Source organism: Oenanthe melanoleuca, chromosome 20 (assembly GCF_029582105.1).
Source record: "Oenanthe melanoleuca isolate GR-GAL-2019-014 chromosome 20, OMel1.0, whole genome shotgun sequence".
NCBI lineage: Eukaryota > Metazoa > Chordata > Aves > Passeriformes > Muscicapidae > Oenanthe > Oenanthe melanoleuca.
Window position 1 is genome coordinate 7598703 of NC_079353.1, and position 16814 is coordinate 7615516.

Below are 16814 nucleotides of genomic sequence, written 5' to 3' on the forward strand. Positions count from 1 at the left end.
GTGATGTCCAGCCTCACCCACACACCCTGCCAGCAGAAAGGAAAGTGCAGGCTGTGTTACGAAATTCCGGTGTCAGGAGACACCCTCAGGGCACGGCTGCTGTTGGAAAGTAAATGTCATCCCAGCACTTCAGGTCTGTACTGGGAAACCTGATCTGCCAAACGCCTCCTTAGGTGTTTGCCCATGGGTGTAACTGGGGCACAACTGACTGGAAGGGCACTACTTCAACCTGCAGAAGGTGCAGGTGTTCATCAGGGAAAGGGGAGAGTTCAGGGCTCTCATCCCTGCTCAGGGTGGGAACACAAACGTGCAGGAAAGAACACGAGGTACAAGCTCAGCTTTCCCAACAGCGGGATTTAGGCAGCAAACCTGACAAGTGACACACAACCTGCATCCCACCGCCAGGCCTGAAGGAAAACACCACATTCCTTCTCCCATGCAGTGCCAAAGGACTGACTCAGCCTCCAAGGTCACTATAAGCACTTCCTAATGGATGCTCTGCTGCCTTAAAACCTCGGTCTTCATTCCCGAGGCCAATAAAAACTAAGGAGTCGAAGCAAATGGTGAGTGCTACGGCTCCCCAGGGAGCCCGTGCAGTGAGCATTATCACCTCCTCATCAAAATGTAAAACCCAGTTCTCCTCCTCATTAGACTCCCGCTCTTAAAATAATGATTGTAAAACGGTCACAGCTGGCCTCAAAGCAGGATGGAGGGGGGAGAGCACACTCTGGTCTGTATTTTCCACTTCGAATAGGGGCTGCTGGGGAGGTCAAAATAAGCAGGGAAAGATGGGTGTCAGCCCTTCCCAGGGTGCTGGCTTGGGCCCTGGTCCCAAGATGCCTGAAAGATTTGCCATAGGGCAGTTAAGTTTGGCCACTGCCCAGTGTGCTTAATGAGCCAAGCATGTTGGCTGCAGTGCCCAACACCTCCTAGGGCTGCTGCTTATACATGCTGCTGCTTCCTTTGGGATTTCATCCCCAGCTGCTGCCTCTTCCTGAAACCCCTCCGGGCCACAGGCTCACTCACTGGGCAGAGAGGTTCAGGCCCTGGTTTGTGAATGTGGGCCAAAGACACTTTCCCATGTGGGAGCAGGAGGGCAGACCAGCCCTGAGTGCCTGTCAGCACCTCAGAGCCCATATGGACTGCGCTGACTGTGCAGATTCACTTCTAGGAGAAGGGACTCAGCTCTGACATAATAAGCAAAATGTATTTGTTTCTTGAAGCCTAATGAATATTCAGTGAACCATGCTGTTTTCAAAGAGATATAATTACAGCCCAGAAAGAGCTGAGCAGGAAAGGCGACTTTCAAGCAAAACCCTTTCACGTTTATTTTAAAATTCTGCAAATTCATGTTGTGACTGTCCTGCTACCAGCTGTTCCTTCAAAACTGGTCACTGGCTAGAGCCTTTTAAAAGGATTTATTTTAATGACATGATTATCTGTATGAAAAGGGGCGATCCTTTCTCACATCTCAGTTTACTCACAAGTGCAGGTCACAGGTCCTTGTTTGAATTTCACAGAGCAGGCTGGAATGTGACACTGTGCAGCCAGGGTCAGCTGCAGGTTGATGAAAACAAGGAACTGTTAGATGCACTTGAAGAACTTACTGGCCATTTAAATCAATACAACCATCTCTCAGTAAGCAAAGGGAAGGACACCCACAGATATTTGGATTACAAAACTGCACCCCAGGTTTTAAGAGGCCAGAGATGACTGTCAACCAGCAGCCATCTCTTCCCATGGAATCCCCAGGCCTGGAAACAAGGAAATCTTCCCCAGGCAAGATCCAACCCTTCCCCAGTACCAGGGCAAGGCTGCATTCCTTCAGCCCCAGACACAACACATTCACTGGTGAACGTTAAACACCATTTTTTATTCCACAGCCCAGTGCCATATTCCAACACAAGTGTGGTGTGGGTTCTTGCATCCCCTTTCCAAGCCTTTTGCCAATATTTGGAAAGAATTAATCCATCTTCTATTATTTCAGTTCTTTCTACCCTTTGATAGTACTCCTGCCATTCTCCAGCAGCTACTGGGGCTGTGTTTTGTAGGTACTACCAGCTTTTACAGCTCCTAAATTCAGCTGAGCTTGTAGGAAGGAAGTGCTCTGCACATCCATCCCTCAGAATGGGCTGTGCCAGAGGACGTGATCAAGTCAGAGGACAGACCTGCAGCACAGAGGGTGGGACAAGCCTCAGGGCAAGTCAAACTACACAATCTCACAGTACTTGGTTTTTGCAAGTTCACACAGAGCTTCTACCCCTTTGAACCTGCACACATCTATGAGGGCTAAGTTGGCACTGAGGCAGAAATATATATGTATTTTATTATTTCGTAAATAAATTTTAATGTACATCTATATCTCCCTGGTTCTACCATATCTCCACCTGATCACACTTCCTTGTTTCTTCATGGAGAATATGTGCTGCTTCCATGCAGGGGCAGCAGGGATCCCTCAGTGCGCAGCAGCAGCACGGGACAGGGTGGTCCGGCAGAGCGGAACTCCCCGCAGGGTCTGCGAGCTGGCAGAGGTTACCTGAAAGAAACAGCACAAGATCCTCAGGCACAGAAAGGATGTGGATCCATTCTAATTTTAGGCTCTTCTGGCAGCAGCTGCCCTAGAGAACAGCACTGTGCAAGGAAATGAGTACTGCAGGTAGGTCACCTTCACCATCACATAGTCCCCTGGCTGGGCTCTGCCCGGAGCCCTGCTCTCAGCAGCATCCTCCAGCTCGGCGTCGGGGAAGATCACCTTGATGTTGCCGTCATTCCTCCCACACAGCTCCGAGGCAGAGCGTTTGCTGGGCTGGAAAGAGGACAGGGAACATTACCTGCATGGCAATTGCTCTGATTCACTGCTAGGCTTTATTGCCTCAGGAATTAATTGAGCACTATTGATGGTATTAAACCCACGTTAATGAAGCCCTGGAACACAGCACTGTGGCCAGAGCTGCTGGGTGACACTCACATACCAATGAAAAATTCTAGGCTTGGCCAGAGAAGCATCCCTAACTGATCCCATTCCCTGTGCTCAGCACAGTGCTCTGGAAAAGTCGGGCTGTCTGTTTAAGTGTGAATGGTATTGAGAGTCCGGGGATTACAAGGGGAAAGTGAGAAGGGAAGGCAGAAGTGGTGACTGCTGTGCACAGCCTCAGAGCCAGGAAGAAAGGAGGAGGAGAATTCCATGCCAGGCCCACTCACCCCTTCCACCAGCACCAGCTGGGTCTGTCCCACCAGCGAGGCGTTGGCCCTCGCAGCCTCCTCCCGGAAGGTGGCAATGAGCTGCTCCAGGCGCCGCTTCTTCACATCTGCAGGGACATCGTCCTGCAGCCGGTGATGTGCTCGGGTCTTCTGCACACACAGAGCCAGTGCAGCCCCTTAGCACCCAGCCTGAGCTCAGAGCCTTGCCTGACCCCAGAGCCTTGCTTGTCTGACCCCAGCCAGCTGCACTGCCCTTCCAGCAACAGCTTCCCATGTTCCAACAGCGTTTCAGTTTGTATCACAAAGGAACTACTCCAGTGCCAGCCACGCCCTTGTGCTCCTCACATCTTCCTTTTCCACCTTTCAGGCAGAAGGTCTGATGCAGGGCACTGAGTATCAGTGGCTGTGAAATAGTTTTGCAGCTCCTGTGTGGGATGTGCCATAGACAGGCAACAGTTTCTACTACTTCTAATCTATGTACTGAACGGTGATCCAAATCCCTTTGCTTCCTTATGTTTCCCAACCTTCTGCCCTCTTCCCCAACACTATCATACACTCTGGAGAGCATTCTAATGGAGACTACCCAACTACCCACTCTTCACATAGAAATATCTTCTCCAAAATTTACCACTTCCCTCCAGACTTGACTAACAAACCCTTATAGCTGGGCTCCAGCCCAGCTCCATCAGCATATTCCTCCCCAGCAAATAATGTATTTGCAGTCTCTGCTGACACAGTTGCTTCCCTGCCATGACCCTGGAGCTTCTGCAGAGCCAGGTGACCAAGAAGTTACCAACCCTGACACTCCTACAGAGAAGCTGGAAGCCCCCCAGGCACAACAACAGCCCTTGCAGAACCACATACCCTACAAGTGCTGCCTGGGACAAACGACATCTACGAGTATACCAAGTCTTTGGGTATGATTTTCAACAGCTTTTTTAAAAATGTGTTACTGTGAGAAACAGCACTGAGGAATTTAGGGGATACACACAGAAATAACAGCCCTCTCCACCAGGGCCTGCACTCACCTGTCTCATGCTGAAGGCAAACAGGAAGCCGATGTTGTAGCGGACTTCCCGCAGCAAGGATACTGTCTGCTGGTGATCCTCCTCTGTCTCTCCACAGAACCCAGTGATGAAATCGCTGCTCAGGCTCACTCCTGTAACACACACACAGCTGTACACTTCCCTCATGGAAGACAGGAATGCTGCACTCAGGAAAGGACAGTGAGATACAGCTGTGCCAAGTTCAGACCAAGCCACAGGAACACACACCTGGAATAGAGTCACGCACGTGGTGCACGAGCTCTAAATATGCTTCTCTTGTGTATCTGCAATGAACAGCACATGGATTTGCTACCTAGAAATCCACAACATCAGTGAGGAGAAAGCAGCAGCCCAAATCAGAGGGCAGGACACAGGGCTCCTTGTGGGGTGACCCACCCTCGCCGCATGGCCTCCAGGACTCGTGTGCTCCCACTCTGGGCTGGGAGGTGCAGCTGTTTGCAGATGTTGTGTCGTTCCTGGATGAGCTGGAGGACCTGTGGTAAGTGATCAGGAGATGTCTCAGACAGCTTAACTGTACCAGCGTGCCAAGGGAAGAGTCTTTCCTGGGTAAAAGCCAGCAAACTGCCAACCTGTCAGCTTTAGCCCCAACATCAAACTCCCAGGAGCTGCTGTTCCCAGCTTGGAACCCACATTCTCTGTTTGGGAAGGAAGCACAGCCCATACCTCACATTTCAGAGCTGCCTCGCTGCCTGCAAACAGAGGCCAAGGTGTTTATTTTTCACTTGCCTCATCAGGAAAATCCTTGGGGTGTGGAGAGGTGAAACGGATCCTCATTTCTGGATCAATCCTAGAGACCTGGTCCAGCAGGTGTGAGAAGCGCAGACCTCCTGGTTTGGCTTTGTAGACTGTGCTAAAGCCACGACTGAGGCCTGGGGCAGCCACAGACTGAAACTGCACCTCAGACAGGTCTCGAAAGCTGTTGACATTCTGACCCAAGAGGGTCACTTCTTTCACTCCCTACAAAATAAACAGAGGAAGAAATATAACCTGGGTAGGATGGCCATGGTTTTACTCCACAGAGTTTCCAACCAGAAGCCCTCCATTCCCTGCCTGTCATTAGGTATTACGAGGGGAATCAAAAAGCCACTGGTGGAACCGCACCACAACCTCATCTCTGCAGATAGACACTGGTTACAAGTACCACTGAAAACACTGTTACCAGGAACCATCTTTCCTCCCACTTGGGGAGAGGACACATGGGAGGAGGCTCTGCCTCACCTGGTCTGAGAGCATCCTCACTTCCTGCAGGATGGAGGCGATGGGGCGGCTCCTCTCCCGGCCTCGGGTGAAGGGCACGATGCAGTAACTGCACATGTTGTCACAGCCCCGCATGATCGACCTGTCAAGAGGTAAAGCACAGGTCACACCCCACTCCTCCAGAATCCATGCTGCATCCTGCCCAGGATGAGCCCAGTACTGCTGCCTGCAGCCAGCTTCACACACTGGATTCAGCTTGTCCTGAGCTAACATCTCCTGATTTTTCACATGCATTTCCAAGAAAGCTGAAAAGAACTAATGAGGCACAGACTGCCACTGCAGCCTGGCAGTGATCAAAGATCCTTCCACAGCCCACTCCTGCAGAGAGCAATACTGTCCTTCTATACGCTACAGTCACACTGAGCAGTCTGAGACATGTCTGACAATGTTATCACCAAAATTAAACAATCAGAAGGATTAGAAGAACAAACAGCAGAACTTGGGGCAGGATACCACAGAAGGCAGGGGATGAGAGAGGCATGGACTTCAGCAAGGGACAGTGGCACAGAAATCACTCAGTGCAGCATCAGGCTGCGAGTCAGCATTCCCAAAGGAGAGGGAGAGAAGTCCACAACAGGCAGAGCTCAGAGCTCAGTCACACAGCAAAGCATCAGCAAACACACACACACACACACACACACACACACACACACACACACACACATTCTCTGGGAGACTCAGTGCAGCCAGACACTGCATCTCCTGGGCAGCTGCTGTCACTGACACATCTGCTCTGCACAGCAGATTTCCAAACTGGAGCCACAGAAACAAGCACTGGGAAAAGGTACTCACACAAATGCTGTCGTGCCACCTGCACTAGTCTGGACGGGGAGAATGTCAGCGTAAGTCTCATCTAGGGACAGGAGGACATTGGCAGCTTGCTGGCCAGACTCTGCCACTGCCAGCAGCCGGGGAAGGTCACGGTAGGCATCAGGGCCGGCCACAATATCGACCAGCTTCTCCCTGTGCAGAATCTCCTCCTTAAGCCTCTCCGCCATGCATCCTGCCAGCAAAGAAGAAGGTGCTGATGGGGCAGTGCCTGCTCTCTGTTACTCCCCTGCAGCCCTTCCCAGCTGCTCCCAGCCCAGGGAAGGCGGGTGCTGCAGTGGGACACAGGTGATGCAGCACAGCCCTACCCAGGATCCCGATGCGGAGCGCAGTGCGAGCCGGGTGCCGCCGCGCCTTCAGCGCCCTGAGGTGCTGCAGCCGGTTCCAGATGGCCTGCTCTGCCTTCTCCCTGGGGAGACAGCAACACTGCCTGCTCCAACTGCTGCTCTCGAGCACAGCCTTAAGCGGCCCTAGTGCTTTGTGAGGAGAATCCAGCTAAAGACAGGCAATGAATGGCACCTGAGAGTGCCGTTTGTGGTGCGGGGATTATGTCTTGACTCTATCTTATCTGCTATCACTGCTTGCCTGAGAGCATCTCCATTGCAGAAACACCTCACGGACTAAGCTCTTGGGGAGAAAAAATGTCCTGGTAACACAGGCACAAGGTACCCTGCAAGTGACAATGAGCATTTGGTGTCTTCTGCATTCAGTAAAAACAAGCGAAGTTCTCTTTCTATCAAACTGCCCCTAAACATATTTCTCACATCTTTTAAGTACAGACACTGTACTAGAGAGTCACTTCAAGAGAAGACAGAATACTTGAAAATAAAATCATTAATTGTGCAGGTCTCTCACTGCCCATGGCATATACACAGAGCTTACACTACCGATGAACTTCTCATTATCCAGAGAAGCAATTCATAGTACAATCAACATTATAAATCATAGCCAACCCTATCCTCAGCTAAACAGCCAGTTTCACACCTGCACACTCCTTTCCTCATGCAACTCCTTTATTATCTTGGTTTTCAAATGGCAATTAATTAAAAACTGTCCCACACCAGTGACAAACATTTCCTTACCTCACGGAACAGGTGACGAGAAGAACCACATCTGCCTAAATCGAAAGCAACAAGAAGAGAAAAATCTGTAAAAACCGAACAATAAGTTCTCATGCCATGCCCAGGTAACCTGAAGAGGTAGACTATAAAACACCCTTAACTCAGGGAAAAAGACCTGCCTGAGTACACGGCAGGTTTCAACAAAAAAAAATTGCAAGAAAGAAACAGAAGACAAGCAGTCTTCACTAAATGGTAAAAGTAAACTCAAAGATGAGACAGGAGGATCCTGCTGTGTCCAATCCCTCTCCAACTGAGACAGAGCCCAGTAGTTTAAAGAAAAAAGACAACGCACAGCTTTCTACCACACTTGTTAAGTAGTTTCCTTCACAGAATTCAGACTGCAAAACTCATAACATCCCACAGGGATGCACTCCAGAGAAAAGCTGGGACTTGCAGGCACAGCCAGGGCACAAGGGCTGTGCTCCAGGAGAGCTGCCAAAGTGCTGCCTTACCTCATCCAGATTCTTTGTCCTGGCATAGCCATTCTTCTGCAGGATGGCCCAGGCGATCTCTGTGTCATTGACGTTCATCTGGCAGCCGTAGGTCTCCAGGTACACTGCAACAAAAGGGCATGTGATGCAGGACTCTGCCCAGTTCCTGTCCACAACCCATCCTATCCCCTGCTCTGCGGGAAGAAGCCTTCAATGCCACCAGTGGAGTTAAAGAAGCAGCACAAAAGATGCCTGCACCTGTAGCCCACACAGGATAAACCAAAGGACAGACTCTGGGAAACCTGTGTGCTCTGCAACACAGAATGGCTGGGCCGTGACCGCAGAGCAGCAGCAGCTGTGTCCTTACTGAGACACAACGCTCATGGCAAAGGAAACCATCCCCGCCAGGGCACCACAGCCCCACAGGGGCTGCCGCAGAGCCACTGACAGCCCAGCACACACTGCGGGCAGCGAGAGCAACCTGCTCCCTGCCCAACTCCATGCTAGAAGAACACACGTGACATTGCAGCCAAGGACTAAACTCCTTCTAGCGTCAAAAACCCTTTCAGGGCCCTCAAAAGCTCCCAAACAACCAATTTTCCCCACTCTGGTCAGGCTGTGGAGCACCACTGTCTGCACCGGCCTTACGGCTGCCCTTGACCTGGCAGCGAGGCCTCAGCAGCGGGGTTCGGCTGACCCAAACAGCTTCGGCTCCGAAGACCCACAGACCTTTCTGGGCCCCGGGGGTAGAGCCTGGTTCAGGCTGCAGCTCCGGCGACGGCCCCGGCTGCCTCGCGGCAGCCGCCCTCAGGAAGTGCCGCAGGTCGGGCCCCGCGGGCAGCGCGACGCCGCGCCCCGCCGGCCGCTGTCCCGGCCCGCAGCGCGCTCTGCGGGCGGCCCCGGTGCGCGGGGCGGCCCCGGGCGGGCGGAGCAGCCCCGCCGCCCGCAGCGCTCGGGCCGCGGGCAGCATGGCCGAGGGGCCGCTTTGGGGGACGGACCGGCGGCTGGGGACAGAGAAGCCCCGCCGTGCGTCGGGAATGCGGCCCCGCCGCTGCCTCCGCCCCCCGGCGCCGCGTTCCGCCCCGCCGCCGTTCCGGGCCCGCCCCGCTGCTGGGCGGCCCCGCCGTGAGAATCACAAAATCACAGAATTAGTTAGGTTGGAAACGACGTCCAAGACCATCGAGTTCAGTCTATGACCCAGAACGACCATTTCAACTGGACCAGGGCACTGAGTGCCACGGCCAGTCTTCCCTTAAACACCTCCAGTGACGGTGACTCCACCACCTCTCTGGGCAGCCCATTCCAGGGTCTAATGACCCTTTCCGTGAAGGAATTTTTCCTATTATCCAACCTAAAAGTCCCCTGGTGCAGCATATCCTCTTCTTCCATTGCTTATTCTCTGGAAGCAGAGCCCGACCCCCACCTGGCTGCACCCTCCTGTTGGGGAGTTGTGAGGGTGAGAAGATCCCCCTGAGCCTCCTTTTCTCCAGGCTGAGCCCCCACAGCTCCCTCAGCCTCTCCTGGTGCTCCAGCCCCTTTCCCAGCTCCATTCCCTTCTCTGGACACGCTCCAGACCCTCAATGTCCCTTTTGAAGTGAGGGGCCCAGAACTGGACAAAGCACAATCCCTTCCCTGGTTGTGTTTCCCCACTGTGGTTGATCCAGCCCAGTTTGCCCCTGGCCTTCTTGGCCACCTGCAGCTCATGTTCAGCTGCTGTAGAGCAGCACCCCCAGAGTCTTTTCCACTGTGCTTTCCAACCACGCTGCCCCAAGGCTGGAGATAAGGGACAGGACAGCAGGACACAGATGCTCCATGGTGCCTTGCCATGCCCATGGAAACAGCCAAACAAGGTGGTCCTGATCCAGCTCCAGCTCCCACCTGGCCCAGTGTGGCCAGACATGCAGACAGTGACACCAGCACCATATCCCCAGCACCAACACCTTTATTGCTGCTCAGAGGAAGGAGGGGGAGGTGGCTTGGGACAGGGCACCCCTAGCAGGAGGATGGAGCGTCCGGGCCAAGGCAGCGTTGCAGGGCACTGGCAGGAGCAGTGATCATTGGTGCTGGACTTATAGGCAGGGAAGGGCAAAGTGGTGAATGGAGCATATTTATTGCTGAAGGGCTCTCATCACCTTATCTTCATCCCCAAGGCTACATGTGAACGTCTGCTCCAAGCAGCAGGAAATTCTGGGAGACAGAGACAAAGTGCTGAGCTGCCACTGGCCCTGGCAGCTGCATTGCTCAGCACCCACCACGTCCCTGAAGGGAGAATGGATTGGCACGTGTGCTCTGGTTTGCTGCCGGACCACTGGAATCTCAGGAAAGAGCACCATCCCATCCATCACTTCCAGCACAGCTGGGGAGACTGGATTTCGAGGCTGTACTGGTAAGTAGGGATTTGGGGGCAGAAGGATGGGCACCAGCTGGGACCAGATGCTCCACCCTCACTCACCTGGTAGAACTTCACATGGACATTGGAGAGCTGAACCCCGTTTGGCATTGGGAGATGCCAACCCTCATTTAACCGGGCTGGAAAAGACAACACATGTATCTACATTGGAATGGGAATGGGAGTCAAGGGAGCACAGAGCACACAGAGAAGGTGACCACCTCCTTCCCCAGCCCTTTCCTCCACTGCTCCTGGGGCAGGCAGAGGAAACTCCTCCCAAGCTCCTGGGGTAGGGCTGCATGTTGTGCCATGACAGCCCCCTCAGGCCCTCCAGCACCAGGCCCACTCTGGTGTGAGCTGCTGGCTAGGCAGGAGAAGCAGGGATTTGAGGAGAGGGTCTGGAAAGCATTAGGATATGCAAAGGGCTCATTTTTTCCATTGCGTTTGCTGCTGGGAGCTGTCAGAGCAGCAAGAGGCTCCCACGGCTTCACTGCTGCCTCCTGCACGCACTTTTCCCTGATCAGCTTTGGCAATGAGGATTTAATCAGTGAGCTGGGACCATTTGGATGGAGCAACCCGCGTGGAGGGTGAGCCAGCACCCCCATTCCCCCAGTAGGTTCTCACCATTAAGACGTGGGAGCAGGGTACTGGAAGTCAAGACGTTCATTATGGACTGCATCATTCGCACCTGGCAAGTGGGCAGAGAAGGAAGAAATGCTTTAGCCTGCAGGACAGCAGACATGCAGACAATGGAGGATAATTAGAAAAGAAAAAGAGACAAGGAGGTGGCAAGGGCACACACTTTGCCAGAGACCAGCAGCTTTGTCTGGTCACACTGGGAGTGTAGGAAATGTTGGGGTGAGAGCAGCCACAAATTGTAGATTGAGGCAGAAGGTGGCAGCAGGATCAGTGTTGGGTCCTGTGTTGGGAGGCAGTAGGGAATGAAGCCTTGTCCTAGCCCCAGCAGGCTGCCAGTTCCCTGCTCAGGGCTCTGGTCATGGTCTAGGAGAGCTCACCTGGAAAGTGCCAACAGCTGAATTCTTCAGAGAGATCCTGATCCTGTGCAGGGACAGAAGTGGTGCTGTGGGGGATGTCCCAAGAGAGGGGACAATTCCACCCATCGGTGCCCATGCAGATCCCGCTCCCTCCAGCCCCAGATTGTTCCTTCCACGCCAAGCTCACATCCTTGGGACATTCCCATCTCCTCTCTATCCCTGGGCACCCAAAACACAAAAACCTCCAGCAATCCCCTGCCCAGTCAGTGGCTGCTCCCCTCTGTACCTGCCCATATCCAGTCTCCCAACTATGCGGCCGGATCTCTCGTTGATGACAGCAGACACGTTCCCTGTCTGGGGAGAGAGAGCGCAGAGCTCTGGCACTGCTCATCCCACCTCACCCCAAAGCAGACACTCGGGGCATTGCCTCAGACCAGCTGAAATACACCACTGCCCATTCAGGGGCATGCTTGCACCCAGCATTAAAGCTGGCAATTGTCAGCTCAAGAATTGTTCAGTTGGGGACACCCCCCACTGTACCTGGTCAGCACCCAGCACCTCCCCAGCATGATCTGGGCAACAGAATTGGGCACAGCTCAAACTCCCTTCTGCCCCACTGCCACAGGCTGTGTTGAACTCACCAGGCTGAGGAGGAAGAGAGGAACCAGGCTGGAGTTGGGAAGGATGGCATAAGCCTGAGCATCCACAATGGGCTGGAACGAGATTCCTCCTGGTCCAATAGTCAGGAACGGAGCAGTGGGAGCAGACAGCCTGAACTTCATTGGCATGTTTGGGTACATCTCCTCCAGCTGTGGGAGTAGGGAGAGGATGGGAATGATGGTACAAAGCCCCAGACCTGAGGGAGAACACCTGGCACAGAGCAAAGCCTGTGTGTGCAAGAGTTCTGGGCAGGCAGGGCCAGACTGCTCACCTGGGGAATGAAGGCTGAGAAGACAGAGGTGTCCAATCTGAATCCTGCTTCCTTTGGGATCTGCAGGAGAGGACTGTCACACTGGGGCAATGTGGCCCAGAGGAACCCATGGCCAGCCCTCCCATCCTCAAATGCTGCCCTGTCCGACAGCCCAGCCTCATCCAACAGCCCCCAGCTCTTGCACTGGGAGTTCTCCAAGACTGCTGGTTGCTCCCAGAGCACCTCAGCAAATGGAACCTCTTTCCCAGCCCTGTCCCACTCGTGTCACTCACCATGGCCTCTGTGATTTCAAAGACCAGGGCCCCAGCCTCACGGTAGGCAATGCCAGCTGTGTTGAAGAAGTAGCTGGAGGCTCCAAAGTAAACCATGCGGTCGTGATCCGAGGGGAAGGCCAGTGGCAGTGGTGAGAAGGGGACAGTGGAGCGGTTGGCCAGGGAGTAGAATTCACCCTGGGAGGAGGGAGAGACGTGGAGAAGGGGTGCAGCAGCCGTGATGCTCACCTGCTGACTCAGGCTGGCAAAGAGCATTTGCAGCAGGTACCAAAACCTTGTTCCCACCTGCCTGTGCAAAGGCATTGGCAAAATCAAGTGTCTCCAAGGCTGCCTCTCACCTTCAGGTCCAGGTCCAGGTACTGGGCAGTAGCTCTTGGGGGTGCCACCAAGGAGTAATCAATCCCAATCTTGTTATCTACCCTGACTGTGACTGTAAACATGAGAAAGAGAGATGAATGACATGGTGGGGAAAGCTGGGAGTAGATGGCCTCCAGTGTCATGTGGGCAGTGCCATGCCTGAGCTGCCTGGTGCATCAGCTCAGTATCAACTGCCCCTGTGCTTGCTTCAGCTAAGAAGCACAAGCCACCATTTTTCTTCTGGCTTTTTCACAGCCATGTCTGGATCCCTGAGGTAAGACAGCCCGAGCCCCTGCAAGTCCTTGGGCAGAGATCCTGGAGGGATCCACAGCCACACAGGACACGGTGATGACACACTGCTGAGGAGGTTCCCCACAGCTCCAGCTTGGGTGTCAGAACTGCAGGAGATGGGGAGTGGACACAAAACACAGCTCAATAGCTGGGAAAAGCTAGGAAGAGCTGTTCCTAAACCCATTTGCAGTCCCCCAGTACCTGGTAGGGTCAGGACCTGCTTCTGGAGCTTGTTTTGTACAGACTTGGCCACAGTGTCACAGACCTGTGGGACAGAAAGGCCACAGAGCTGAGCTGGGTGGCTGGGTCACAGTCCCCGCTCAGAGCCTCAGCCACACTCCCTGCTCTGTGACAAAACCTGCTTAAATCAAGGATCACACAGTGATGATCATCTCCATTTATCAGGTAGCACATTAAGTGTCTGAGACACAAGCAGAATGTATACCTACAAGTACCAGCTTGCAGCAATTTCCCTGTGCAACAGTTCAGCTCTGGGGAGACCCTTGGAAGGAATCTCATGTGGCCCATGCAGGAATGAACCGTGCTGAGCAGCTAGGATGTGGCTGAAGAAGAGTATCTGAGAGGATTAACACAGGGGCGTGCTCTGGGTCTAGTTACATCTCTACATATGATCCTTTCAGCACATCACCTACAAGTAAAGGGCTAAAGAGCACCAGAAAACCCAGGGCCCTGCCCTCCACTGCTCACATACCTGACTCTGAAAATTCTTCCTCAACCGGGACTCAATAGTCTTGTGGAACAGATTATAAAGCCACCTGCAGAGAAACACAGAGAGATCCTCAGATCCATACTGCAGAAGGATGTGCCCAGGAAAGGGAGAGCCTAGAGATGCAAGAGCCTGGGAACATCAATCCCACACCGATTTGGCATCTGGCTTTACCCCAGGGTTCAGATTTGCAAGCAGACTCACTGGTAAACCACAGAAGTCTGGTGTCTGCCTTAACCACACCCACTCCTCTTCAATGTGCAGCCACACGTGCAGCAGGAGAAATTCAGGCCATATTTAAGACCAGGACACCTCAGATTTGCCAACAACTGACTCCTCACAATAGAGCAACATTCCAATGGCAGAGCCACATACCAATGGCAGAGCCATATTCCTGTGGCAGGTGGGCTAACATTCAGTGGTTCCATAACTTCCAGTGAAGTTACATACCTCAACTTGCCGGAAAAGCCCACCCGGACTTTGGAGATGCTGGCACTGCAGTCCGAGGTGCTGATGGTGGGCTTCCCAGTGGTGTCACTGCCCAGCCTCAGGCTAATTTTGATGTAGACATTTTCCACCTTCAGGTTAAAAGATCCGCTGCTCCGACTGCAGGGAGAGGAGAATGAGAAAGGGATGTTTGTCAATGACAAGACCTCGTGAAGAGACCTCAAGTCAGCTTCAGGATGAATAATCTAGCTAGATCATTCTCCCCCTTGTTTGGTGCCTCCAGAGGAGACTGGGAAAGCTTTTAAACCCAGGAGAAACAAATTTCACTGACACATAAACTAGGAGAGGTAACCCTTGAATAGACAGGAGTGAGAGCAAGTAGGGGAGGTTGATGAGAGATCTAAGGGTCCATGTACAGTTCCCCTTTCATGTGCCTTGTTCCTACATGTTCCCACCTTGTTTTCTCCATCATATCTGGGGGAGCAAAGTCACAGCTGCCCAAAACATAAGAGAGAGGGAGAGGAGAAAAACCTGTCCAGATCCAGAGTTGGAGACACAGAGTGGATGCCTGAATAGGGAGAGGAAGAGCTGGGAACTCACATTAAGAGAAACTTCACCCGACAGTTCCCATCCAGCTCGGCAGAGGCGTTGGAGATGGAGACCTGCAGGCCCACGTTGGAGACTGGGGTAATCCTTGAGTATGGCAAGCGGAAATTGGGAATGCGCAGTCTAAGAATACATGAATGAAAAGTCATGTTACAGTCGTTCCTGGCTCCCAGGCACAAGGCTAGGGAGGGAGGGAGGGAGATAATCAGGGAGGGAAGGAGGGTAAGCAGGAGGGAGCTGTGGAGGGGACAGGATGGTCTTCACTACTCTGGGGACTCCCCACCCTCCCCACACCTCCTGCCCATATCCTGGGCTGGGAGCAGTGGTGGCTCCAAGGTCCTGGCAGGGCTCACCTGGACAGCTCATAGCGCACCTTCCCTGATTTACCCGAGATGTCTGGTAGCTTCAGCTGGGCCAGCTCCTTCTCCAGGATTGCAATCCCCTGCTGATTTGCTGCAGGAACACGGAGAGCATCACTCCACCACTGCCACAGGATCTGAAGCACACACTGGGCACGTGGTGGAAGGATCAAAGGAAAGGTCCAGGTGTTGCTGCATCCCAGGCTGGCTTTAAAGTAAACCTCCATGCACAGAGTCCTGTGAGCACAGAGGTGATGCTGCCTGGTGCCGTGCTTGCAGCCCCAGGGGAAAGTGGTGGGCACAGAAGGCATAGAAATGTCCCAGTCCTACTCTCCAGGCAGTGCACTGGGTGAGATCTGCAGGAGGTCCAAGGCACTGGGCTGCTGTGTATTTCTCACACAGTGTATTTCAATCCATAAGTGCGCTCTGCTGGAGCCGGGGCTCTGCCTGCTCCATAAAACCAGCACAGGGCCCATCCATCTCTGTCACTGCCCCACCCCAAAACTCTCCAGCTCCTGTCTGCTCTGCAGCTCTCTCCTCCAGGGCTCACGGCTTGGCTGCCTAGACCAACTGTGGGACCAGCACCCTCCTGCTGTGCCAGCCCTCACACTGCCTGGCTGCAGCTCCCTGAGACCCCACAGGGCTGTCCCCTCCGCAGGGGCTCCATCCTGTTGTGGGGTTGGGGCCAGGCAGGTGCAACAGGGGAAGCCCTGGGTGATGGTGCATTTGGCACCCTGTCCAAGCATTATCTCATCCTGCCCCTGTGCTCCTCACATGGGCACCCACGGCCATTGATTCCCCCATCCTGCTCCAGGACCCTGCACTTCTCACAGGGTACCTGGCTCCACACCTCTGCCACCAGTGAATCTGTGAGGAGAGAAATCAGAAACAGAAAACCCACCGTAGTCCAAGCCTGCCTGGGTGATCCTCACCACGAAGCCGGGGTTGGTGGCTGTGGTGAGTGCCAGGCACAAGGCCAGTGCCCCGCAAGCCACCGCCAGGCGCTGCACTCCCATCCTTGCTTCCCACAGTCCACACTGTGCTGGGCTCTCCCTGCTCACACCACCTTTATATCCCTGACAAAACAGGAACCGCTGGCAAAGGTGGTGTTTGGAGTTACTGGGGGCCTCACCAGGACTTCCTGCTTGGCCACTGCCCTGCTCCTCTGTGCTGCTGGCACCATGGCATGGCACAGCACAGAGGCACACCTAGTGCCAATCACCCAAGGCAGGGAAGGAGCACTGGAAACTGGGAGGCAACAGCCCAGTTTCCAGCTCTCTGTCAGTGCCAGCCATCCCTGCCTGTGGCATCCTCAGTGGAGCAGAGCTGCCTTTGGCACTGCCAGCTGAGCCTGACAGAGCCATATTACTGCAGCCTGTACCCAGCAAAAGCTGGGAACAGCCTGGTCTGCCCAGGAGCAGGGTCCCAGCCCTGCTGCTCTCCATCTCCTGTCCTTGTCCCACGGCACTCCTGGCTACTCTGTGAGCTGCTTCTGTCACACCACAGGCCTGCCAATAGCACCAGAGTAGCCGTGG

The 16814-nt window shown here is 53.8% G+C and overlaps 2 protein-coding genes across 2 annotated transcripts; both read right to left on the reverse strand.

The window, feature by feature from the left end:
* Positions 1 to 1852: 1852 nt before the first annotated feature.
* CDK5RAP1 (CDK5 regulatory subunit associated protein 1) lies at positions 1853 to 8954 on the reverse strand. The gene is made up of 13 exons (XM_056507079.1): positions 8635 to 8954; positions 7927 to 8030; positions 7436 to 7470; positions 6662 to 6762; positions 6318 to 6528; positions 5487 to 5607; positions 4995 to 5225; positions 4644 to 4741; positions 4476 to 4531; positions 4230 to 4360; positions 3202 to 3351; positions 2666 to 2806; positions 1853 to 2536 (listed from the first exon to the last, which is right to left on the reverse strand). Exons 1-13 carry the CDS (start codon positions 8873 to 8875, stop codon positions 2456 to 2458), a joined length of 1701 nt encoding a protein of 566 aa, XP_056363054.1. The 5' UTR covers positions 8876 to 8954; the 3' UTR covers positions 1853 to 2455.
* Positions 8955 to 10823: 1869 nt separating this feature from the next.
* Positions 10824 to 16319, reverse strand: LOC130261157 (bactericidal permeability-increasing protein-like). Its single transcript, XM_056507080.1, has 13 exons — positions 16181 to 16319; positions 15274 to 15373; positions 14915 to 15043; positions 14318 to 14473; positions 13853 to 13916; positions 13342 to 13405; positions 12831 to 12922; positions 12493 to 12669; positions 12221 to 12280; positions 11931 to 12098; positions 11576 to 11643; positions 11311 to 11353; positions 10824 to 10982 (listed from the first exon to the last, which is right to left on the reverse strand). The coding sequence occupies exons 1-13, from the start codon at positions 16293 to 16295 to the stop codon at positions 10839 to 10841; spliced, it is 1380 nt and encodes a 459-aa protein (XP_056363055.1). The 5' UTR covers positions 16296 to 16319; the 3' UTR covers positions 10824 to 10838.
* Positions 16320 to 16814: the final 495 nt, after the last annotated feature.